General features: G+C 38.3%; 1 protein-coding gene and 1 long non-coding RNA gene across 6 annotated transcripts in view; one reads left to right on the forward strand and one right to left on the reverse strand.

Moving 5' to 3' along the window:
- Positions 1 to 20808, reverse strand: part of LOC112943463 — a 51087-nt gene extending 30279 nt beyond the window's left edge. For 3 of the 5 annotated variants that reach the window (XR_003248586.1, XR_003248585.1, XR_003248588.1), the window contains exons 1-5: positions 20756 to 20808; positions 20566 to 20627; positions 19249 to 19373; positions 12438 to 12565; positions 8459 to 8501 (exon numbers count right to left, since the gene is read on the reverse strand). This is a non-coding gene — a long non-coding RNA (uncharacterized LOC112943463). Of the gene's footprint in view, positions 1 to 3782; positions 3969 to 8458; positions 8502 to 12437; positions 12566 to 19248; positions 19374 to 20565; positions 20628 to 20755 lie in introns of those variants that run through there. The other 2 variants (XR_003248589.1, XR_003248587.1) reach the window with 2 other exon arrangements.
- Positions 20809 to 21334: 526 nt separating this feature from the next.
- The window catches only part of USP47 (ubiquitin specific peptidase 47), a 42170-nt gene continuing 37616 nt past the window's right edge, over positions 21335 to 25888 (forward strand). Inside the window, exon 1 of the mRNA XM_026034786.1 lies at positions 21335 to 21373. Within this exon, the coding sequence (XP_025890571.1) occupies positions 21335 to 21373 (39 nt within the window). The remainder of the gene's footprint in view (positions 21374 to 25888) is intronic.

The raw sequence follows: 25888 nt of genomic DNA on the forward strand, positions 1-25888 counted from the left end.
AGTGCCAGAATTCATCAGTCTACTTTAATTACTGAGAAACTTAACCCTAAAGTTGCAACCAACAAGATACAAGCCAGGAAGTCTAAACTAAGTAATTAAGTCAGTAACAGTGACAGGCTGGTTCTGGGGAAACCCCCCAAAATCTAGATAGGAATCCTTTGTAACTTGTCTTGGTAGCACTGCACCAAGGTCAACTATCAAACCTCTTTCCTATCCCAATGACTTCTCTTGCAGTGGGAAATAAACCACAAAATCTAACCCCATCCCAAGCCCACTTTAAACTAGAGCTCAGTAGTATAATTTGGAAATAACATGTAGCTTGCTTGAAGTGGGGGTTTTTATGCAATTTCTCTTTCTGTACCTAAGGAAACACTGAGGAGCTCTCTAGGTAGCCCCACATAGTCCAAATATAGGCCAAACCTCCTCACATTGATGCTAACAGAAACCTCCCAATTAACTACAAGGAGGAATAAAATTGAGCATTGCAGGTGTGATAACACATTAATAGGCATAATATTTATTTCATCTTCACCCATTTTTAGCTTCAAAAGTTTAAATTTACAGCTAACAGTGTCTGCTTTTTTCAAAAGGGTTTTTGCAAATGCATATCATTAATCTGTCACTTGATTTTCCACCTGACTTGCTATACAAAATGAGGCACAAAGGAAAAAGATGTGTTAGGAATGTCTCCCACGACTATATCCATACATATTTTATACTGAAGGGCAACTCCAACATGAGCATCTTATTCCCATAAGTGCTGATTTTTATCTAGCTGGCTTTCTTCCAGATGGTGACCAGAAACTGCACCAGAATAAACTTAATACAAGACACTCTCCAACACTGTAATAGCCTTGCTCTGTATGGCATTTGGATTTATGACCAAACAGTCCCATTAGTACAGAGCTCTACTGCGATATAACTGTAAATGTAATTATGTGAGATATAGGATATCTTTCATCAAGGACAGGTGTACTGCACTAGCAGTTTATTCTTACCTACTATTGTATTCATATTTTGAAATATGAAACAAATGTGTCAAATCACAGCATACATTAAGCATTTTCTGCATGTTTCCACTTATGAGTCTTCTTACTCTGAATCCATATTTATATTTCAGGTTTACATTATAAATAGTATGTATTGATAACAAGAAAAATACTGCTATAATATCACATTTCTTTCTAGTATCACATCAATGTTGTGCTAACTCATTAAAGGAGACAGTAAAATAATCCAGAGAGGCAACAGCCACTGGGTTTTACTTAGCTGATTTTATCCATCAACACCAGATCTTTGTGATAACAATGTGCACCGTTAACTAGTGTGACTGCTATAAGGGAATATGCTTATTAATTAGCAAATAGCTACCAGTAATTAGCACAACTAAATGGAATACACTGCTTGTCCCTGGGAAGTGTTAGAGCATTTCTTCAGCCTGAGTGTACAGGGGCTCTCAACCTTGCCAGGAGTTACCTTAGTCCAGCATGCCAGGTAAGGGGAAGGCAGGTGAGGGATCCTTGTGAGCCAGCCAAAGTTGCTCATGTGTCATTCCCAATCCCTGCTCAACTTGTCAAGGCTGGACTCTGTCCTTTACACCCTTAGGGAAGCCGTAGGTGATTGCACTATGGTTACCCTTATGAAGCAATCAATCATCAAAAATGGAAGCAATGGAATATGTACAAGAATTGTGTGCTCTCCTGCAGCTACATGCAGAATCCATACTTTCTACAGACTACCTCTCAAAAAAAGTACTGTCAGGGTTCTAGTCTAAGTATGTTTGAATCAATGCATCTATGTTCTCTCTGTAGGTAAGCCAAGCACAACTTCTCTGGTTTTGTCAGAGAAACACATGGGAAATGCTTGACTCTTATTGCCCCTAATCCATATCTTCAGATGAGATGGAAGAAAACTACCATCTTCCTCTGCTCTTAAGTGGTCTCTATACTCTTGGCAAACAGGACCACAGTTCTGCTTCTCCTTTCCAGAATTTCAACAAATATCGAACATTCACTTGCACTAGAGCTGCTCTTGCATTGCCTGCCTGTGTGTTCATAGGAGAGCCAGGAAGAGCTGAGTCTGAAACTGCTATTCACAGCAGGATTGATCTGTGCTATTAATTTCCATATGAACAGGCCCTGACTTTTTGGCTGCTCATCAGTTACTCCAATATTTTAGGTACCCCTCATTCTTTTCTTCTCTGAAGGAGCTCACCAATGCATCTGATTCATTCAAAAAAACAAGGTGTATCAGTTTTCTGCCAGCATATTACCACTATGAAACATCCTGTGTAAGCATTATATTAAGGCAGCCCTTCCAGGCCACATTTATATGCCCCAATGACTGGCAGCCATCTCCAAAAGGAAATAGCTGCCAGTGCTCCCTTGCAATCATTAAAATGTTTAGCTTCCTCCTTAGATCTGCCAGCTGAGAAGAGCTTGTTCATTCTCAGATTCCAGAGGTCTTTTTCAACCATAGTTACTCTTTGATTGAACCAGAGTGAACACAAAAACACTTGATCTGTCCCTGCTCATTTCATCCTGTTTCCTCAGTATGAAAACATTATTTTTCACTTATTTTAGTAAACAAACTTACGAATATGAATTTCATGTCATATGAAAATAGATCCACCTGTTTCTTTTACAGAGCTGCATAAGAGACAGTCACTCCTATTAAACTTTTAGCTAACTTCCTGAACAAGACTCACACTAGCAACTTAAAAAAAATCACAGTCTACAGTTTTGAAGTTAGATTTAACATTTAATATACAAATATAAGTAGAACTGTTAAATTTAGAGCTCACAAAAATCTATTACTTTCCCTCAATTCTGCCAAGCTGCACTACATTTGAATAAATCACAAGGCTGGTGTTTTACTATCATAACCATCCACTAGCTCCCATCCAATATCAACACACATTTCAAATTAACTACATACTAATAAGAGCCCACTAAAAAATTAATGTGACTTTGAAATATGACTTCGAGCCATTCAATAGTCACACAACCTTTTTATTTAATTAATGAGTCAGTTTTTACCAATTATTCTGTAATGTTTAAAATTCTCAATAGTAGCATATTCAGAGAGTAATTAATATTCAATCAGCTTAAAGTCTTCATATTTGCATATTAATTGTTGCTTTCTAAATCAAAGAGACAGGTATTTGAAAGCCTAGGACTGCTTTGATCTTCTTTAAAAGTGAAAATGTTAGAATTATTAGATTTTGAAAGTCTTTCAGACAATTTTGAGATCACTGATATCCAGATATTTTCTTCTTGGAGCTCTAGTTGCTTTGATAAGATCTGGCTTTAAGCAGTATGACTCTATTATTGGTTCAACCATACAAACCACACTTAGGGAAGAGAGCCTATAGTACTTCACAGCACTGAAAGCTGGTAATGCTCCATGTACAACTCAGACACTAAAGAAAAAAGGGGGTGCTTTTTCCAGGAGAAAAAAAGGTGTATATCCTAGTACAAGTCACTGAGTTTAGTTTCTCCTGAAGTCTCCAACAAGATGCACAGAAACACCCCTTCCACTCAATCATGCACACAAGAGAACTGTAAAATGTTCATACCCTTCATCTCACATCTTTAAAGAGTGATAAATATCTTCAGATACTACAGATATACAAAAAAACAAGGACATCAAATAACACTACAGGCCTTGCACTGTCATGGAGTGATGGTAAAGGTGTGAACTGACCTTTGGGAGTGAACTATACTCTGTGAAACAAAAGAACAAAACCAGAAATCTCCATGTTATCTGCTAATCTGAGAAAAAGGAGTCAGTTTTGTAAGAAGAAAATTCCTCACTCTTGCCAGATCAGGCAACTGCAAACCAGGTAGCATGGACAAGCACGAGAGGGTAACATAACTGAGCTTCCAAAAGTCAGAAATGACAGCACAGTACTGTTCAGTCTCCCATCTTTAGTCAGAATTAGCCCAGCAAGCGAAGAAACAAAATACCTAAATGTTAAAAAAAAGCACAAGGGTGAGACAAAAAGAATCCTTCTTTCTCTCCAAGTACTCAGTGGAAATCTTCAAGTAACTTGAATTATTGATTAAACATAAAATAAGCTTGGTATAACAACTCTTATCTCCTGGAAATACTCAGAAATATATTACCCAGTCATATGATTCCTTCCTGAATTTGTCAAGATACATCTTCAAACACCAAATTTCCTACTTTTTGTACTATTTCAAAGTACATTTCATAATTTCAGTCCCTGCTGGTTGCTAATTCAGTATCGCTGCTGAAATTGTGATAAAAACACTCATAGCTATTTCATCCTTACTAATGGGTCAGTCTAAGATTATTCAATAGCACAGAGTATTGGAAATCTATACACATAATCATCACTACTTTAGATTGATAGATCCTTATTCTAAAAACTTGCTATATTGCTTCCAAATACATCAAGGATGATTAGGGGCCTGGAACATCTCCCCTCTGAGGTAAGGCAGGGAGATCTGGGTCTGTTCAGCCTGAAGAGAAGGCTGAGAATGAGTGTATACAAATATCTTCGGGAGAAAGTGAGGAGGATGAGGTCAGCCTCTTTTCAGTGGTGGCCAGCGACAGAACTAGAAGAAACGGCCACAAACTGAAGCACCAAAAGTTCCACAGGAGCTTAAGGAAAAATTTCTTGACAGTGAGGGTGGCAGAGCCCTGGAACAGGCTACTAAAAGAGGCAGTGGAGTCTCCTGCTCAAGGTCTTCAAAACCCACTTGGACTCCAGCCTGTGCCATGTGCTGTAGGTGACCCTGTGTGTGCAGGGGAGTTGGACTACATGATCTCTAAAGATCCCTTCCAATCTTCTTGATCCTATGATTCTCTGGAAGACTAAGTGGCATGACTACTAATGTGATTTGGAACAGTGTTTGAAATGGGACCTTGGAAAGTACAAGCTAAACTTGTTCAGCACTTAGAAAAAAGACCCAAGCCCTCACTGGCTCCTTTTTCTAGGAAACAATCCAATACAAAACTCAAATCAAAACCTTCCTATATCTCCTCTTCCCCAAGCCAGCCACACATATCACCTGTTTTTTCCCCCCTGAAGAAAGGTCAGTTTAAACTGTCTGTATACCCTCAAGTTCTCATGCTAACCTTAGCCTAAGGTTGCTTATCCTGAATCTTACATTCTCAGTGCACAGCCCATCTTCCTCTACTGCTCCCCAAAACGTACGCAGTAACTATTTCAGTGAGTGTCTCTGGGAATCATCACAACTTGGCAAAGGCAGAATTTGAGGTTATTAAAGGCAAATGCCAATTCTCCATACCAAAAGGTATTGGAGAATTCCTCTACTAATGTTTGAGCCATACATAACTTCTACCACTACACACTACCCATTCAACAGATATCCCAAAAGTACTCATGTCTTCTTATAACAATTCCTGATCAAGTAAAGGCTTACCAAGTTAAATGGACTGCTACAAACTTACATTGCATCATGCACCTACTACTTTTAAGCAATGTTTCTCTCCAAAATGTAAAGGCGATTTCTAAATGAAAGGCACAGCATGTCCTTCTCTGCTGTTTGTGAAATTTGGTTGGTTTGGGGAGTTTTTATCTTTTAGAAAAACACATTTAAAGGCTTTAGTCTCACAGCAGGTGTTAGTGCTCATTTTAAAATACAGCCAAGGTAGCCACATTTACTTTAGTGATTCTCAATAAAACACACTGTCTGATTTTGTTCACAACGCAAAATACTGCAAAATACCAAGGTCACATATGAATAAACATCATCTCTATTTCTCCCCTCTCTGGGAAAGGAATTACAAATGTTCTCCCTGCATCTGGAACAGTGTTCTGCATCTGAAAAATCTTCATTCCTTTTAGTTTTTTTATAATTGATAGTTTTCTATATTGACATCCTCCATTTGAGTTAATCTTAGTATTACTGCTTTTAAGTTTTATTCACTAGCCCATCTCGCTCTTCCCCAAATGATGGAAGATCAGAAGAATTATATGCACTAAATGGAGCATATTCTAACTAGCTCAGACATGCTAAGATATCTGCAAAACATGTATCGTGTCTTTCTGACATTCATTTGGTTTAAATTTATTCCAGATCTACAGTACTGAAAACGTTGAATTTGGCCCAGAGATGACTTCTAACAAATTTGTTATTCACAATACATATATGTTTCTGTGTCTTTGACCAAAAATATTAATAACATTTTACCCATAAGCCTATTTATGCTTTGACCTATTTGCATTATACAATGGTCAGGAACTTAGAACAGAATTTGAGGGTTTCATTACACTTTATTTACACTTAATTAAAAACGAACTAATCCAGTGATATTTTTTAACTATATTCAATTACTGGAAGGCATTTTGATTAACCTTATCTCTTCCTCAAAACCATAATGTGTACTCTTAGAAAAACTAGTTCCTAACAGTGCATCTTTACCGCACAAACGAACCTAAATATGCAAGTTCATTTCTGCATAACTTTTTTGTGATGTCAACATAAATCCTTAAATCATGGAGAAGTAAAATAGGAGGCAAATTTGAAACTGTAAATTTCAGCAAGTTTCCCTAATACATTGAGTGGCAAGTCTTGAATACAGAAGCTGTATTCAAAAGCATATTTACAAATTCCCTCATGATTGTAGTGAGATACTGGAAAAAGAGGATGCCTCCAGATCTTCCCATACTACTTCTAAATTTTAGGCAAGTCAACATGACTTTCAACACCACTAAAGAATGGCAAGGAACAACAAAACCATCTTAAGAAAATTCATACAGTGGATCATAACATAAGCCTGAATCATTTTATCAATGACATAAACAGCACACTAAAAATGAGTATAACCAATTGGAAGCAATTCAATAATCCATTTGAGATGTATATCACTTGTTAGATGCTTTTTTTATGTGATCTGAACACTTAGAGGACATTCTTCTCTCTGCTTTGTATTAAATATGCATAAAAAGTATTGACCTTTAAACCCTTAAAACCACAATCTTCTATTTGTTCATGTGACAGACACAAAGGCTTATGAAACTAACACATGTAATAAAAGCTACCTCATGGAAGTATTTCATTTTTGTCTTTTATATGTCCTATAAAGTTTGAGTACCTCATTCACCAGTATTTCAGGCATGTTTCTTATCAGCCTTGAAGCATATAAAGTGAAACACCTTTTATTTTCTAAGAAAAAATAGTGTTATTAATGTTCATTATAACTTCCACAATAGAAGGCTACGCATACAGTGACTACAGACTAAAAGCAAAATGAATTCCCCATCTACTAGCAAGTGAATTTTTAATAGTCTATCAAATACAAACTTTTAATGTGGGTTATTTTGAATTTGTGGTCAATAGTGCATTACATCTCCAACAGCCTCAACAGTTGCTCAGTTTCCTTAAACATACCCTCTGTTTTTTTAACCACGAATTAGGCTTTTAATTACTTTAACATAATCTTTTTCAATTTACACTGAACACCAATAAAACCCAAACTTGTCCTACTACCTGGAATGAAGAGGCAAGCAGCAGAGGCCTTATGGAGGGTAACAGCACAGGTGTTATCTAAATATGAGGTTAGATTAATGCTGCCTCTCTTTTAAACATCATTGCAATGATGGAAATGTTTTGGCTCTTATAGGCCAGTACAACTTAGTGTTTAAAATTACTTTTCTAAAGCTTCCACTTTTACCATGCATGAGCCACACTTATGGTGTATCTCAGAAGATATATTGGGGTATAAGTGAAGATACCATGTATTTCATCTATTACTTAGACTCTATACTAAAGTACAAGGAAAATATAATTCCCATTCACTATCATATATGGTTCTGGCTTTGTTCTCTTAATCTTATTTATATCTGTGTAAAATTGCCTCAGCAATTTAAAAAATGTGCTAAAAAGAACAAAAGTGATGGTAATAGAGTTTGGGAGGCTATGAATCACTAAAGATTAGGGGAAATGCAAAATTAAGAAAGCTCTGAGCATATTAAAGAAGAATCTCAGTACTCAAGTCATACATTCCAGGTTGGAAAATATAAAAACCTGAATTTTAGCATCTCAAACATTAAATTCATAGACTCAGGCTGTAGCTAAAGCTGTATGAGCACAGTAACCTTACCTTACTACTAGTGGAGGTCCCTCAGTTTGCACTTCCAAGTAAAATCATATCTTAACATATCAATTTAAAGAAATTAAACAAAACGCTACCTTATTTTCCATCCTTCAAGAGAAGGAAGAGACAAGATTTTAAATCTAGAGTCAAATTGGTAGGCCTATTTTTAGGAATGGAGATAACTAGACCTATTTTCTTTAGAAGTCAATCAGTGCTGCCCTGACAATGATTCAGGGAACAGCAGCTCTTTCATCATACCTGTACTATCATATAAGAACAAGATGCAAGATAATTCATGTATTCTACCTTAAATCATCACTGTATTCATATTTCTTATTTGCTGTTAACATTTCCTTGTAAGACTTACCCTAAAATCCTCAGTCAGTGACTTCAGAGAGTAGGATCAAACCCTGAAAGAGTAGTGGCAGTAAGTGAATGGGAATGACACATTTATCTCAATTTAGAGGCACTGGAAAAAAACAAAGAATCATAATAATTTTATAGTTCACAAGAAAATCATTCTAGTCCTCTGAAAACTTATTTTTATCACAAATGCCACAAACATAGCAGCAAATGAATGAAGTCTGAAGTCCATCTAATCTCGCAACTGATCTTTCTGTGCCAATTCAGATAGCACAAATGAGCACATTAATAGTTTCTTCTGCATGTTATATAAAAAGGAAATACTAAAAAGTAGATGCAGACGCCCTGAAGGCTGCTGACATTTTTTATTCCCTGAAGCAATGCTGCCATCTTGTGGGAGACATGTCGTGAAGAGTTTCCTACATCTGTTCCAAGAGATTTGAAAACTGATACATGGAACAAGGAATCAATAGGAATGAGAACTGGGAATTAGCCTGGGCCCACATGGCCTTGCTCTTATACCATATAGATAGATTTCTGGTTCTGAAATCTAAGAGCAGTGATGATAAATACTCTCTCAATCCAAGAATTCTTAAAAATAAACTCTACCTTGGTTTACTTCAGCTGTTGGGAGAACATTTAATCTTGCAGTGGCAAATTCAACACAAAAGTGAACTCGCCTTTCAAAAGCAAATGTTTTAGTATCTTTGAATGAAAGAGTACAGCTGCAATCATCAGCTGTGCTCACAGAGCAACAAGAGAAGCAGTAGTTACTCAGGATATAAAGCATCTGACCCAGGCACACAAACCTCTGGTGTATACCCAGTTTGTGCCATTCAGAGGGAGCATATGCCTGAGCTTGCACCACTACAGCATGTGCTCTGCCATTCCAGGACACCTCTTCCCATTCCTGTACAAGGGCAGCAAAGGAACAGAGGAGGGAAATTAGGCTTCCCAGACAAGAGCTCTTTGCAAGGAAATGATGTGCTGACAACCAGAAAATAAGACTCTATATAACTGAACACTATTTTTATGAACTAGCAACAGATCTGCTTTTAATTACATGGAAACATGAAGAGTCAAAATCTTCTATCCCTTTCACTTTAAAACATATCTCACTATTCACTACAACAATGCTTCCTCATTTTTTAAATTCAATGTACTTAAAATGGTCTGTAGTCTCAACTCTGCATTTGGTTAATAGGCCCAATCCAAAACTACTGCCTAAAACAGTGTCTGAGAGATTATAATGTTATATTTCTACTCGCTCTGCAAAGTCCTCTTGGACAGGGCTACTTTTCTCTGAATCCTTTGATTTTCTGCATCACTGTTTTAATTCTGGTAAATTTGAATGTTTCTGGCATAAGAATAAAGCAGGTACAAACATAACTAGGGGATAATGTGAGACGTATACATGAGCTTACTCACATATGCAAACAAACCCTGCTCATTATGTTTCCCCACACTGGTGATCCAGCTGAGAACTTGAGATTTTTATCTTGGTTGGGGCCTGTTGGAGAGCTCCAAATAAAACAGTCTGGGAAGATGCATGCATATAATTTGAAGAGTACCCTGACACTGTCAACAGTGACAACATTCCTTCAAAGATAAGGTGAGTTTTTTAACCAAAGTTTCTTTTAATTTGTAATCTCACCTCTGATCACTCATCTGCCCTAAAGTATGCTCATATATTCGGTCCCTCCTATTCATCTGGAAGTGCTTTAAGCCTTAAGATGCTTAATGAAGTCTAAGATTTTAACATTGCATAAACTCCTGAGTAGACTGACTAATCTTCTACAGAGAATCTTACCCTTAGTAGTTGGTACCTGCAGGATCCCTTCAAAGAAAAGGATAGTTGAAGAAGGAGCTTTGTAATAGAGGCTATTAAATAGGCAGAAAAATAAGAAATATTTAAGTTCCAAAGATAATGACCAATACACAGGAACTTAACTGATTCCCCCCCCCCAAAAAATCTGCACATTTTCTACAGACATAGAAGAATATACTGCAAAAGATCTGCTACAACACAAGCCAAACTAAGATTCTCAGTGCTACCCTAGCTTTACTGAAAACAGCCCAGGAGCTGTTTTCTCATGTGTGCCCTGTACATCCTTCAAAGAACAAAAAGCCATCAAGGTTACCTAACCAAGAACACTCATAAGTTAAAAAAAATTCACCTTGCAAGCACAGTATAATATATTGCAACTATGAAGACTTACTGCTTATCTAAACTAAGGATTTTAAAGAAATTCTTTCTTACAAATCCCTTGGATATGACCAGAACTGTTAAAACTTCATATAAGCCCATATTACTGCTAAGAATATGAAGAAACAGCAGGATCATAAGAAATACAGTAACACAGAGTTTGAAGAAAAATCTTTGAAAAGTCTCTGGCCTGTTTAACTCTGGAACTCCAAGTTACCTTCCTATCTATTCTTACATGTATCAGGAAGTACGCAAGTTGCCTCTCACCAGCAAAGTCTAACTTATCTATAAAATAACAATTTCAAGGTAGTGTATTTTACAAGATGAACAAATTGCTTTTAATATGCTTTCCTGTATACTCATTTGGAATTTTAAAAAGTGCCATGTCAGAAACCAGCAAATACCTATGTCCTCATTATCTGAACATGGAGGTCAAGGCCAACTCAACTTGAATATTTCACTAGGATTGAGCAAAATCTTTATCATTTTCAGAGAAGAACATGTTTTCTCCCCAGTCCACTCACTACATTGTACTATAGTAGACAGTAATACTAAGATAGTCTCAAGGGCTTCCAGTTAATGCATATAAACGTATTGTTTTTAGTTTGCTCAACAGTGGAACAAGACAAATGTTTAGTCTTAATTCCTGAGTTTTCTTTTTCTGGCAATAGATTAATTCATAGCCTTGTAGAACATTCAGAATCTTAATCATCTTTCCCTTTAATGAAATAAGATGAATTAAGCACTGTCTGAACAGCTGACGTCATTGAATTTTTGTGACTTAGTGAAAACTGATTTTTCCCTTTCCTTGTAAAATCTGCAAAAAGACCTGCAGAAGGATGTTACTTAGTAGATCCAGAAGTTTACATATGCCTGGAAAACATGTGAAACTACCACCAGTACCTTCTAATGAGGAAAACACTTCTGTACAGTCAGCACTTGATCTAATTCCACAAGGCACACTGAGGTCTAGTGGTTTTCAAGTCAGTCTGCAAAACTTTGACTTCCTTAAGAGGCAACTGTGGCTACAGAACTGAAGAAGTCCTCTGTCCATATTGTATGCTCTGTTGTTGAGGAATCTCTCTTTGCATCTTGATGTCATCCTGTATTGAGAAGTTTGACTCTTCTCATCACAGGTTGCTTACTCCAAAGACGCCCGAGAACTAAAAATCTCTCTACTGTATGCAGGGGGAAGCTTAGATTTTTTTTCTCAGCTTGTTTTGCAAATTCTTTCTATGCTTGTATCTTTATCAGTTTTGATTACAGGATGATACCAGCAAAAGTAACTTTGGGGCTTAAAAAAAGCTCCTGATGATGATTGCATATTCGTCTATTTTTCCAGAGGAATTCCCAGGTTTCTTGACACGAGAAGCTCCCTTATCCCTTAGGCTTCTCCTACTGAACTTGCAAGTTGAAAGTTTTCAACTGCAGTGCTGCTGGACTACATGATAAAAGAGCCTCTATACTACCAGGACAGTTGTTCAATTGAGTGGCTTTGGCTACTAGTAAACAACCAGCAGGCACTTCCTGACTCAATTTCCTGTTCTTTTTACATCTTGCTGTGACTCCAGGACTAAAACAGTTTACAGTAGAAGCAAGAACCTCCTGTCTGCAAAGTGTCTGAAACCTAGAACAGCCTGTGGCTCAGTACATTATGCTCAGTTTCCACAGTAATAGAAGATGGTTGTGATGAAGACAACTGAGACTGTTTTGTATGACAGGAATGTTAATATTCTGCTTTTCTATAATGTATCTTCTTATCCAAAATTCTTATTACCATTGATCACTGCAGTATCAGGAACTCCTTTTTCTCATGAGGTCTTTATAATGAAGGTAAGCGCCAAACAGTTTAGTTGTTGCTTCTGGGTTGAACTGGAAGAGTTCAGGAGAGTCATGGCAGTCACACTAAAAAAAACAGCAAATACAGCAGCTTGCAAAATTAAGTCTTGTACATAACACCATGCAAAGTCTATTGCTCACACACAGCTGTGTCATGAAGTTCCCATACTTGAAATTTGCATAAAAGTTTTCTGACAATGATTTTGACAATGAACACGGAAGTGTTTTTAGTATGCCATTAAGGCTAAACTATTAAAATTAAAATGCCTGAGTACTCAGATGTCAAACTATTAAACTCAGGCCCCTTCAGAGTGCAGCAATAGAAGAGGACCTGACTCTGCCCCCAAGAAAATCACTAAGGTAATTCTTTTAACACTGATATATAAATAATACATAGTAAATACAATAAATGCAAAGAAATAAAAGAAAATATTAGCTAAGGACATCATGCCACAATTCACAGTTAACTACAGGACTAACTTCATTTAATTTGTAGGTAAGTCTCGTTTGCAGTAGAAAAGATTTCCTGAACTTATTCTCATTTTTGAAAGCCAAGACTTCCTTTTCTGTGTCAAAAATAGCTGAACTCATCCACACACTAGCACCATACTCTGTCTCAGGATTGGCAGATCTGACAAAGCTAAAGCTTTTGACAAAGCTATTTCAGCTATGGTAGAACATGTTGGCTCAGAACCACAAGGTAAGCTTAGAAAATAAAAAGTAACAGATAAGTAAAAATATTCCAACTCTTTCCTTAAAAATGCAAGAAAAGGCAAGATAGCTAATGGAATCTAACTTTATAGTTCAAAACTGTAAATATCAGCTACTTCCATGAACTAAGGCTGCAAGAAATTTTAAAGGCATTAAACATCTTATGCATTTTGTATTTATAGTCTCCTGAAATGCACATTAGCAAACAGTTAGACAGACATGACCAAAATAACCATGGATTTGAAATTACATTTGTCACTGCTCATGCTTTTATACAGATGAAGTGAGTAGCACCTCAGAAATGTTCTCTTTTTTTCTCCCCCTCATCTAACTTGTCAGTTTTGCCTGTGAAGGTCCCATAGGTATTATGGTTTTCACAAGATTTCTTCATTCCACAAGCTAATTATGTGGTTGAAATAACTTCTTATGTAACCAAGTTTTACAAAATAACATTGTCTAGAAAAGAAGTCATTAAACAATTGAAGTGTATTGAATGGCATGACCTACAGCCACAAGATGGATTCAAAAGAGCCAATCCAATGCGAAAAAGTAAACAGTAATTTGTTTGGAACTTTAATACTCACCTTATGCAGGACACTAAGCAAACAAGCAAATATATAAAAATGTACACACAGACCATTTAACTCTAAATGCTTTAATACCTTCCTCTTCCTCAAAGAAAAAATAAAAAACAGCTTCTTAGTTCATCCTAAGTTAAAGCCATTGTCTTAACCAAAGAATCAGAAACCAAAAGCAGTGAGGCTTTCAGAATCGTTTATCTTATTTTGTAATGACAAAAATTAAATCATGAAAACATCTGCAAAATACCATTTGTCATCAATCGTTTATTCTTTTTAACACTGGGATTCCTGGTAGATTAACATCAATTACACACAAACCATTGCCCTTTCAATTTTCTAAATGGACACAATAATAGTTTTTACTACTTAAGGAGGTAAAAAGGATTCTCAAGATTATATTTAACATAGTTTGATTGCATGGAAATGTAGCAACCAAAAAGAATAATAATCATTGTTTGTGACTACAAAAAAAAGTACCACAGCTGTCAAGAACATCCATGTCTTTATGAGGTAGCTAAAGCTTACTAACCTCTTCATTCCTGAAATGCATGTACTACATCCAAATAAACATGAAGACATGAAAGAAGGTAACACAGAAATACAGAGATTAACAAAAGACAGGCATGCTACAGTTTCAGTCTGTCTTTGGAGAAATGACATGTAACAGCAGAAAAATGCTAAAAAGCAGCAATAAAATAAGGAAGACCAAGCTGAAAGATTAGTAAAAAACTGATTAACATATTTTACAAACTTCAAAAATGTTTGTTACACTGAGGCTTTTTTTTTCTTTCCCTAGAATTCAGTCAGAAAGCCAAAAGAATCCTGAAAGACAATAAGACTATTGATCTTTGTCACAACTTTTGGGCAGTTTGGATGAGGTAATCCTTTTATGTTCTAAGGCTGGCATTTTGCCTATTTCAGAAGCCTTGCTAGACTAAAAAGAAATCTACAACACGCAACAGATTTTGAATGCAGAGTAGAATCTAGAATTTTTATGCAAATTTTTCCTGTACGAGGCAGTAAAGTCAGAACATCAACAAGATCATGCATGCTTTTGTGCCTCTCTTGTCTTGGTAGACATGATTCCCAAATGCATATTTGGAATTTGATTTCCATTAAGTGCTTCTTTACTGGCATTATCAAAAGCAGAACTTCACAAACTAACATTAACATCTTAAAAATGGTTTGAACTGCTTAGTGTAAATTTTCTTACCAAAAGGAATACAAAAACAACACGTAAGTGAAGGGCTAGGTAAAAAAAAGAGGTAATTTTGTAAGATTTATCCTACATATTTATATTCTTTCCATATAAATAAAAAATGCAGTAAATACTACGCAGGACCCAGATGATTACTATAATATCAACAAGTCTGGCATACAGACCATTCTAATTCATGTTGCCTCTTGCCATGGAGGGACAATGGCATGCACACCACATTACTAATCAGCCAATGAAAAATCAATAAAACTCAAACACACACAACGTGCTTTCCTCCTTTAACATGAACATTTCCAGGAATTCTCTGCTGAAAAGCTAAGTCCCAGAAATGAATTATAATCTGATGTTGAATTCATCTCTATATCAGCCTCTCAGATGCTCTTACTTTCAATAGGCCCAGTTAACGCATCGAGCCTGAATCAGAGGTAAGAGGCAATCAGAGCTAAATGGCCAGGCTCTGAACTCTGAACAACTGTCATTATCACCTTGCAATGGGCAAAGTAGTTAGAGCAGGGCAAGAAATGTACATCTTGTGCTAATGCTGAGACCCATAGTAGCAGAAATACACACATTTCAAATACAGCTCTGCAGCTAAACTTTCAAACTGAAGTGTTGGAGAAAACACACCTCCTCTCCAGAGGCATCTTTTTGAAAAAGCAGTGATGACAAACAAGGACAGCAGTTAATTCATTTTGGTCTTTACTTACACCCCATGTGTTAACTGAGTCCAATCTATAGACGGACTCCAAACAAATTTAGATTAAATGTTACTTCAAAAACATAAAGCATTAGAATTGACATGCATGTGAACAAATGAGATTGCTTCTAGCATTTAGATTCTTAAGATTCTCAATGCCTAGTGCTTTCTTTTCATCTTTCACTCAGAAGAAACTATAGCTCCACAGGACTACTGCATCAATTCAAACCCCATAGTCTGTCCGGTTACTTATATTCAGGGCTGAAATTAAAACTTAAGTCATGAGTCTGTACTGTTCACCATCATATGACCCAAGCAGAACATGAGACAACTTGCTGGAAGGTTTCAGACACTGTTTTACCAGTATGAAGATACTTTGTAGACAAGTCCCAGCCTGACTCTCACTACATCCACACTAACATTGCTTACATTCATCCTTTGACAGCATTCCCCACGCCAGAGCTCCACTGCTGGCAGCTGCTGTAAACTGGCAGCTGACATTTTAAATGCTATGTCAGATCTCTGGCAGCTCCCTTTGCTGCTGCCAAAGGTAAAGCTACAGTAATTCATGCAAGAAAGTGCCCAGCAATCCTCATAGATGAGTCCTTAAAGTCCTAAAACACTACAGAAGCCTAACAGCCTGTTGCAAAACAAGGACAAGGTTGAACTCGGAGAACCACAGAGACAGCAGCAGACAGGGTTTCAAACTGAGCCTCTCAGCAGGTCTGTATATCCCTTTCAGAGTAGATCAGAAGATCTAAAATAAAGAGCTGTTTAAGCCTATAAAACTTGGACTACTTCAAGTGGCCAGAACACCTACAGATGTGTTTTCCATCTCCAACAAAAAAGCTGACAGAGCAAAGCCAGCAGGCAAGAGCAGAAAATCCAAGAAACCTTCTTCATTTAAAAGCTACTTTAGGGACACCTCACCATGGGACACCCTGCACCCTGTTCCCATGAGGGCACAATGTTTGCTCTCTGCAGGCCCTATCTCCATAAGCAGAAAGCCACAGGGCTGCAGATGTATGATCATCCTGTGACAATGTAGTAGTAAACCCTGCCAGGAGGAATGACATTCAGCTAAAGAGCAACGCTCTCTCACTCTAAAACTGCCACCAAGTAATTCAGCCCCTCCCCCTATTGTCCACTAGCAATGGAAGAAAATGACTTGCAACCACACAGAGCAATGCAGACAGTGTGCCAAGCCTTGTAGCTAAGCAGCATTCATACGGAAATGGGAAGAGAAATGATAGCTTCCTCTTGCTGTCTTCCACCATCTCTGTAGAAAAGGCTGGCAAGTGTCTACTCCTGGACAGGGCTGGCAGCCCAACCACAGAGGCTGCACAAGGGAGCCCATCAGATCATAACTGCAGTACTGCCCTTGCACTTGCCAGAGCCACAAGATGGCATCTGCTGAGGTCCAGGCAATTGGACACTCCCACCTTAGCGTCACAGCCCTGGCACCTTATGAAGAAAATGCAAAGAAAACATTTTTCTATCCAAGGAGGACACACAGGATCTTATGTCTAGGTCAAGACCCATGCACTAGGCCTTGCTGACGATGGGAAACCACCCTCCACTTGGCCAAAGAACTGTAAGCAGTATAATTAGAACCTGTCACTAATACTAAACATCATCAAAGGTAATCTGAAGGGTCAGTGGGAATCCCTAATGCAAATCTGAACTCTTTAACTCTCCTGGACTCAAGGGCAGCTATAAATACTTTGAGTGTCCATGGTGAAGCTAAGCTACTCTTATTTTCGCACATTACAGAGTCATTTATTGCTATTCTCTTACTGTGACTCTGCAAAGCAATCCTCACATGCCATAATCATTAATTCCATCTTTTTAAATATACTGCCTATGGCACTGTAAGGTTTTTCTGAATCTCTGAAGTCACTGAACTATTTCAGAAACTGACATTACCATCACAAGTATGCACACAAGGCAACTATCCTTCTTGCCTTCTCACGCCTTCGCTATGTTGGCACAGGCTGAGATGCCTCCTCTTGCCACCCACCAGCCCTACAAGAGGAGATTAAATAACATACTAAGCCATATTCCAGGAAAGATGTACACAATGCACCTTCACTAGGCTGTATGCTTAGAAAGAGACAGACAATTTCGTAACCATTACATGTTATAGGTAGAAGAGCTACAGCAGGTGCTCTACTACAGTCTGGCCAAGAGCCTAAAGCAGTAAAGTCAGTTTGAGACTTGCTGGGATCCCTCAAACCTACATCTGCTTCCAATCTCACACTTGCATAAAGTGGGAGTTGTCCTGCTGGCACATATATTTTACTCCCAGTATCACCAGGAAGTTTTTGATAAGTGCATTGAAAGGTCAATACTTTTGTTTACACTACTAATACCAGAAACTGCTCTGTAGGTTTAAGTACACAGTGTTGAAAATTGCAAGTAAAGCTGACACAGCAATACGGAGTTCATAAAGAAATCCTTGGTTCTGCAAAACTGTCTTTAAACAGACTTCCTGTATGAAAATATGGGTAATATTAATATGAGCAAGAATAATATTGTGATATTTACTATTCTCCTAAGATTCTGCACTTCTAGTGTTTCAGCATACAGCTGAGGGTAAGAACTACATGTTAGTATTCATTTAGCTTCTAGAACTTTTTCTCATTGCCCACCTGAGTGTTAAGGCAGCAGGAAGGGAATTCTTTCACAGTAGGAGAAATGATTAAAGCATAATTTTGAAAGAGCTGATGGGGAGGGGTGTATCCAGCTCCCACAGGCTAACTTAAAAAGTTCAGCTTCTCCTAGAATTAAGCCATGGTATTTGATAAGTTGCTGATAGACTATAACCATGTTTTCATTTGTGTGATACATGTCTTGTGCTTTAGTGATTTATAGTGCTAAACCAAATAAAAAAGGTCACTTACTGAAAAGTGACATACTTCAGCACTTGTGATTGTCATTCATTAATGAACAATCAATAGCCTAAAATCTTTATTTGCACTCTGAAATCTGTTATAATTTTCAGATCAAGGCACCAACTTTCTCATTCTTGTTAATAAACATTATTACTCTTGAGTTAAATCTGTGCTATGTTAGCATTTACATAAGACCATAATTCCCTTTATGAAACTTAAACTACAAATGTTCATTTTTAAAAGCTTCACATACACTGTAGCATCCACAAATTTCAAAACCTCATAGCAATTTAATTAACTACAGATTATTACACCATTAAAGACATTCTACATACACATGCTACACTAGATGGTTGTACAGTATTCTTACCTAGCAGAAACAGACTTGTAGTTGCTACCTCTATCCTAATAGAATGACATATTTTAATAAAAGTCATTAAGACCCAGGCTTCACCCCCTGTTAAGCACAAATGGCAGCAGAAAAAAAAAGAAACAAGTCAATACTAACATTTCAGGAAGTCAAAATAAAAACAAAAAAAATCATCTCTGCAAACACCTTACTCTTCTGCAAAAGAAGAATTCCCTGATATACAATTTTTGGCCCCTTGAAAAAAAATTAAGTCTCTCACATAATAATATTCACATACCATTTGGGAGCCTTCCAGTCACTTTCTTCTTGATTTTACCTTATTTCTTCTGCACATTCATATCTTTGTTCTTGCTCTTCCACTCAAGTTCTCTGTTGCTGATCTCACAGACCTTTGAACACTACCTGGCAAGAGGATCGCAATTAGCTTCTCTGAAAACCTACATGTTGATATTATTTTCATTATTGTAGAATTATGCCTTTGCTTTCACCAAAACATTTACTAAAGTCTCCCTCAGAAGAACTCAAACTTTTTTTCCTATTGCAAAAAAACCCCACTCATTCCATATACTTTTCCCCTCCATATAGAGTTAGCTCTATGGAATGCTGAACTAAAATAAAATATCATCAAATGCAAGGAACTCCTAGATTCCTGTCTAGACACTACACTTGAACATATTAGAGTTAGAATGTCTTTAAGATGAGGAACTTTCAGATGTTACATGCTGTAAACCAGACAGCAGGAAGCCCTGACTCTAAGAATCCACTCACCCTTACTACATAAATAACTTGAACCCATCCATTTATGGTGCAAAACACATTAGCGGCAAGCTGAAAAAAATAATTGAATCATGTAAATTCACAACAGATTGAATGGAACTCAAAGGTTACAAAATCTGGTTATCTACCACATCACACTCACAAAAAGAAAATAAAATCACATCTATAGAGATGTACTCCTTGATCCTCTTTTACAAATGTTCACAACTACATATTGACTCTAAAACGTGCCTCACATTCTAGAAATCTGGATGAGAATAAAATTAAAGGGGAAAAGACATCATTAATTTTATACTTCATTGAACAAAATAATCCCAACAGATTTTCAGTAATCCTGAATGAAACACGTTTCAAAATTCACCCCCAAGGCTAAATATTTTGGACATGTACACAAAAAAACTCCAGTATTTTCTCAATTCAGCATTCTTCCACAAGAGGACACTAAAATAATGAGAAACATTTCTTTGAAATATTGTACTTGTTGTATAATTGTACTTTTTTGTACAAGTACTTTTTTACTTGTACTGTACTTTTTTCAGTTGAAGAACTATTTCACAGTTGACAATAACACATAATTATTTTCCTTATAATGTGTCTTTCTGACATTTTAAAGACTAAATGTGTGCCTAAGGCAGCACTAAAAAAAAAGATTTACATAACTTGTTTTGCAGTCAGAGCCCAAGTCAAATGAATGATATTTCCTTTGGAATGCTACTGGTAGCCCTCAATTTAAAAAGCAGTAGGGACATACTTAAGTTTCACAGTACTAGTTCAAAGAACATTTTATGAACATGATGAAAAGCAGGACTACACTTACTTTATCCTTTTATTCCTTCTAGCACCTTCCTAACCACACATTTCAGCAGAGATAAATCATATCTGGATTTAAATAAACAGAATTAGTTAACTTCAACCATAACCTATGCCCCTCCAACCGCGCTGAGGGGCTGAACACCTGCAGTTGCAAGGCCAGCCCCATTGAGGTCTCACTCCCCGCCCTAACTCACCGCAGTCCAGGCTAAGCCAGGCCTTAACCCCACTCCCCACAGCAGCTAACAAACCTCTCAGCTAAGAACCAGGCTGGACCAGGCCTCACACTCCCACAGAACTTACTAGCCCTCGCACTGCAAGCAGAAGCAGGAAAAGCGCAGCCTGCCCTTATAAACCTTCCCTGCACACCTGAAGGCAATAAATGCCCCCCACCCACAACTCTTGGAACTAATTAGCTTTCCCTTTGTTGGAAGTGGCCCCAGCTGGGTCTGTGGCACAGGAGCTCGGCCTTGGGCCGCAGGAGGCGGCGGGGCCGCTCGGCCGCGCGTTCCCCCCCCCATTCCCTGCTGCGCCACACGGCGCGTTACTGCCGCCGCCACCCCGCCCAACGGCCGGGCGCGAGGCGGCGCCGCGCGCTCTCGCGAGAGCGGCGCCGGCGGCCATTTTGCCATTGAGCTGCTGTTGCGGCGGCGGCGCTGGGGGCGGAGGGCGCGGCGGGCGCTGCCTCCCGCCTCCCTCCCGCCCTCCGCCGCTGACGCCGCTCGGCTCAGCCCGGCCCAGCGCAGCGCAGCGCGCCCCGCGCCGCCGCCCCGGCCATGGTGCCCAGCGAGGAGAACCAGCTCGTCCCCAAGGAGGTGAGGCGAGCCCGAGGAGCGCGGGCGGAGGCCGCGGCCTGGCTCGGCGTCGCCGTGCGCGGCCCGCAGAGGAGGGGGGGCAGTTGAGGCCTGCGGCCTGGTGGGAAGGCCGCTGCGCGGGGCCTGGAGGCCGCAGCTGGCCGGGCAATGGCGGCTGCCGAGCGCCAGGGCCTGCGGAGCTGCGCAGGGTCGGGCCCTGGCAGCGCTGCGGCCGCGCAGGGCCGGGCACCTGCGTGCGAAATGGCAGCCGCGAGGCGGCCGCGGCCTCCGCGCCCGCCCCGGCGCGAGGGCGAAGGGCTCGCGCTCGGCCTCGGGCAGCGATAAGAGCGGAGTGAAAGAGGAAGGCCGAGCCTGTGCGCGGAGGTGATAGGGAAATGACACGTGTCAAGCGCGAGGGACGCCGCGGGGCGGGAGGGGAGCCCTGCGGGGCTGGCGAGAGCCGCCTGCGGGGAACCCTGGCCCGAGGCGGGCTCGCAGGAACGCGTGGCGGCGGCGGCCGCCTCTCCGCAAGCCCGGGCCCGGCTTCCCGCCCCCGCGCAGAGCGCTTCACCCCGCCGCTCAACTGTCCGAACTGCCCCTGCTGTTTTTCATCAAAAATCAGTGGTCTGTTCTGCCCACCTGCTTCATCAGGCCCGCACATGGGAGGCGCTGTCAAGTGAGGGAGTTAATTCTATAGAATTCAGCAGAACTCTGAAGCAAGCACTAGTGCTAATTTTTTGGGAGCAAGTGTGTGTATTTGGAATTGTGCAAGTAAGCGAAAGATACCTATGGATCAAATCAACTTTCTGTTTTTAAATTCAAAGTTCTAAGACTTTCTGAAAAAAAAAAAGAATCTCTAAAACATAAATCAATGGATTGAGGATAAATATTTTTAAAGAAGCAAAACCTAGAAATAAAGAGGATATTCACAAAAAGTCTTAAGACTCAATAGGCGATTAGAATAGACTAGTTGATTAATAAAAGAATTTAGCTGAGTTGTTTCTCTAGTTATATATATTAATAGTATCCCCGTTGGCTTTAAAGTTGTATTCAGAACATACCTATGATTCAGATGTGTATTTTTAACTGACTCATTGGGCTAGTATTTTGCATGCACTTTTATCTGTAGGGAGGGTAAGCTTGAGTAAAGGAAGATGAATATAAAAAAGTTTATGATTATAGATAGGAATATCTTAAGCATGTAATATGAAATCTTTAAACTTTGTTCATTGCTATTGTTGCTGAGAGTTGCTTCTTCTTTTGTAATAAGCCTTCTCATGTCCTGTATTACTCCCCTGTGCGTTTTGCAAGTAAGCTGCAACAATGTTGAGAATACTCTAAATATACTGACCATTTTTTCCTCTAAATTAAAGTCAATTCTGTTAGACCTTTGGGATTGGTTTAAAAACAACGCATTTTTTTAGGAAATATTAAAAAATAGGTCTTTCGAGGGGAGCATAAGATTAACTGTTAAGTCTATCTGGTAAAATATATGCTGCAATATAACTTTCGCAATGTTAAAGTGTTTCTTGATTTTAATTTCAGTGATAGGAAGATTTACAAGTGCTGTGCTATCACATTCGCATCAAATCCCTTGGAGATTGAGAGCTATGAGTAAACACAATTCTCTAGATCTGAGTTTCTAACACCCTTTCCTTGAATTGGAAGCTATTACGCTGTTATCGACTTCCAGAAACAAAACAGATGTTTGGGATTTTCTGTTTTGCTACTTCAGGATAGATAAAGGATTACAGGTTTGGGTGTTCTGTTGTTTTTTTTTTGTTGTTGTTTTGTGGGGTTTTTTTTGGCCCTTACAAAAGGGCTGAGTGATATTGCATGGTGTAGTTCAGTATTTCTTTCTGTTTTGAAGATAAAGCTGGGATATGAATTAAGATCTCCAAAAATTTGGCACACTGCTGTGTTTTTTCCTTTGCATTCTCATATAAGAGAGCAAGAAGAAATCTGTTTGCTTTAGGTCAGTCTGGAAACGACCTGAACTAGTAGATGTGAGAATGATTTTGGTTCTTGATTACAAGCTTATGTAATGCTGTGGTAGTAGGAGCTATTTATAGTACTAACAGCCCCTTCATTTTAAGAGGAGAAATAAAGGTGTTAGGTTACTTACAGGCCTTTAGGTCATGCATGTATGCAAATATATTTGTGTTGACAGGTGCTGAGATTGCAGGTATAATACTTTTTTTACAATTGTTTTTGGTAGAGAATAATAGCGTGCCTCCATGGATGGAAAATATTAATAGTTACACTGCTGTGTTCAGCCATAATCATATTCATATCTTAGAAAAAAAATTTATCTTTGTTACATGGTATGCATCTCTAAAGTAGCTCTCAAGCTTATGATGTATGATGCTCACTCAGATATCGATAATAAAATATTTGTAACAGAAGCGATGAGGAAGATTCATATGTTGGATAATGTGAGTAAATTTTACCAAGTTTTCTATTGAAAACTGAGGTGCATCTGACTTGAAAAGGTATTGCACAGACCTCTAGAATTGATGTGTATAAAATGCATTGTTTTGCTATGATCTTGTGCCTATGTTGTTACCTTTGTAAATGCTCCACAGAGACTTTTTTCAGCATGTCCCAGCATGGACTCTCAGAAGTAAAACCATCATAACAAATATATATTCTTTGTACTTGGTGCCATTAAATTAAGAAAGGTAGTGTGACTGCTCTTACAGCTAGCTAATAGGAGTCCTTTCATCCCTGCACTAATGAATCCATTTTAATCTTCTGCATTGAAAAAATAAAAGATACTTCTTGATGATTATCGCTTTAACTTCTTTAGAAGAAGAATGCGAGTAAGCTAATTTGTAATTCAGTTTAGCAAACGGGTGTGGTTCTTTTAATGCTGAAGATACTGTCTTCATTCTATTCCAGTGTTTTAGGAGATTTTACTTGTATTTACAGTTGTATAACTTAACAGTTTTTCCAGGCTTCACTTCTTGTTTGCTCTGTTGTAAAGCATGAAGGCACCATTGCAACAAGGAGAGAAACTGACCACTTTTTTGACCTAGCAAATAAGGTTTTTTTGGAGTAAACTTTGTTGATTAGTTCCCCTTTCTATGTATCTTTGTGTTTGATTTGTAGTGTAAGAAAGAGAATCAGGGTAATTATCTAATAGTACTTTCAGATCACCTGATGGAAAGATTTTGCATTACAGGCAGTTATTTGCTACTGGAACCCTGGTCTTTAAAATGCTGCTAGCTAAAGTTATTATTCATTAGCAGAATCTGACAATTCAATAACTTATCACTTAAACTTTTGGTGGAATTTAAGTTGAATATCACTGCAAACAAAATTGCAGTTATATCTATTGCTTTGTGGACTGATAATGATTAAATTTGCTAAACCAAATGCATACTGTATTATGATAAGTTAAATCCTTATTTGTTTGTGCGCTCACATGCTGTTTCTGAAACGTGTTCCTGGTAATTCTTCTGCAGAGACGAAATACTTCAAATATCTGTCAGTATTAAACTGCAGGGTGATACGTTGGCCATGTCTTGTATGCTTTCTGTCTTTAGCCTGGAATTTCAGTGTGCAGCAACACTTGTTTTTTTAAATAATTCATTTGTTGCCATTTTTAAATACGTATAGTTTAAATGTAGCTGTGCAGTCGTGCTTTTGAAAATGTTGTGTGTGTGTGAATGTATATGAAAACATGAGACTTATCTCTAGAAACCTAGAGTGACTGAGTTATATATGCAAGCTTTAATTCAGTTTGAAAAGTTCTTGTATACTTAGAGTAGAAATTTCAAGCTGACATCAAAGGCTAGGATGAATCCTTTAAATATGGCACGCTGTCATGTGAGCTGCTTGTTGTGTTCTGTTGCATATTTCCCAACTTGAGCAAAACTGTTTTCAAAAATAATGTTGTTTTGAGTAGAACTAGCTAACTGTTCATGGGGGGGAGAGAGGGGAAACCCAGAAAGTCTTTCCATCTTTCCTGTAAATTTTCAAGTAAAATGGTAACCAACTTGATTGCAATTTCACTAACCGCAGTTTCTGGCATGGTATTTCCTATGTTGATGTTTTGCAGTTTTTTGCTTGTATTGAACAAATGAACTTGCTCAGCATTAGAAGATGAAATAAGATTGGGAGAGAGAATGTTGGTCCATTTAAGAAAAATTAAGGGGTAAAATCAAAAGAAGAATCATTTGATTGAGCTAAGTGAGGATTGTGGCTGCAGTGTACAAGTCTTCGTTAGGTGTTTCTGAAAAAGCCAAGCTAAAAGTTATTGTGATGTTTTCTGAAAAAAAAAGAACTGGTTGTAGTGCAGTAATTCAGCAAAATGCTTTCTTTGATGTAAATTAGTCTGTAGATGTAAAACCTGAACCCCTTAAAAGGAAATGCACTGTGGTCAAGAAGTTCTTTGCTTGTCAAGAGGAACATTCTTGAAGAGCCTGAATATGAAATGTCTTCTCTGTAATCAGATGTAGTGAAAGCCTTTTAAATAACATGAAGAAACGTGTATGAATTCTATGGGCTTGATGAATGCTCTAAGTCTAAAAG

This window comes from Nothoprocta perdicaria, unplaced genomic scaffold (assembly GCF_003342845.1).
Source record: "Nothoprocta perdicaria isolate Ctin4 unplaced genomic scaffold, notPer1 scaffold_15, whole genome shotgun sequence".
Taxonomy (NCBI): domain Eukaryota; kingdom Metazoa; phylum Chordata; class Aves; order Tinamiformes; family Tinamidae; genus Nothoprocta; species Nothoprocta perdicaria.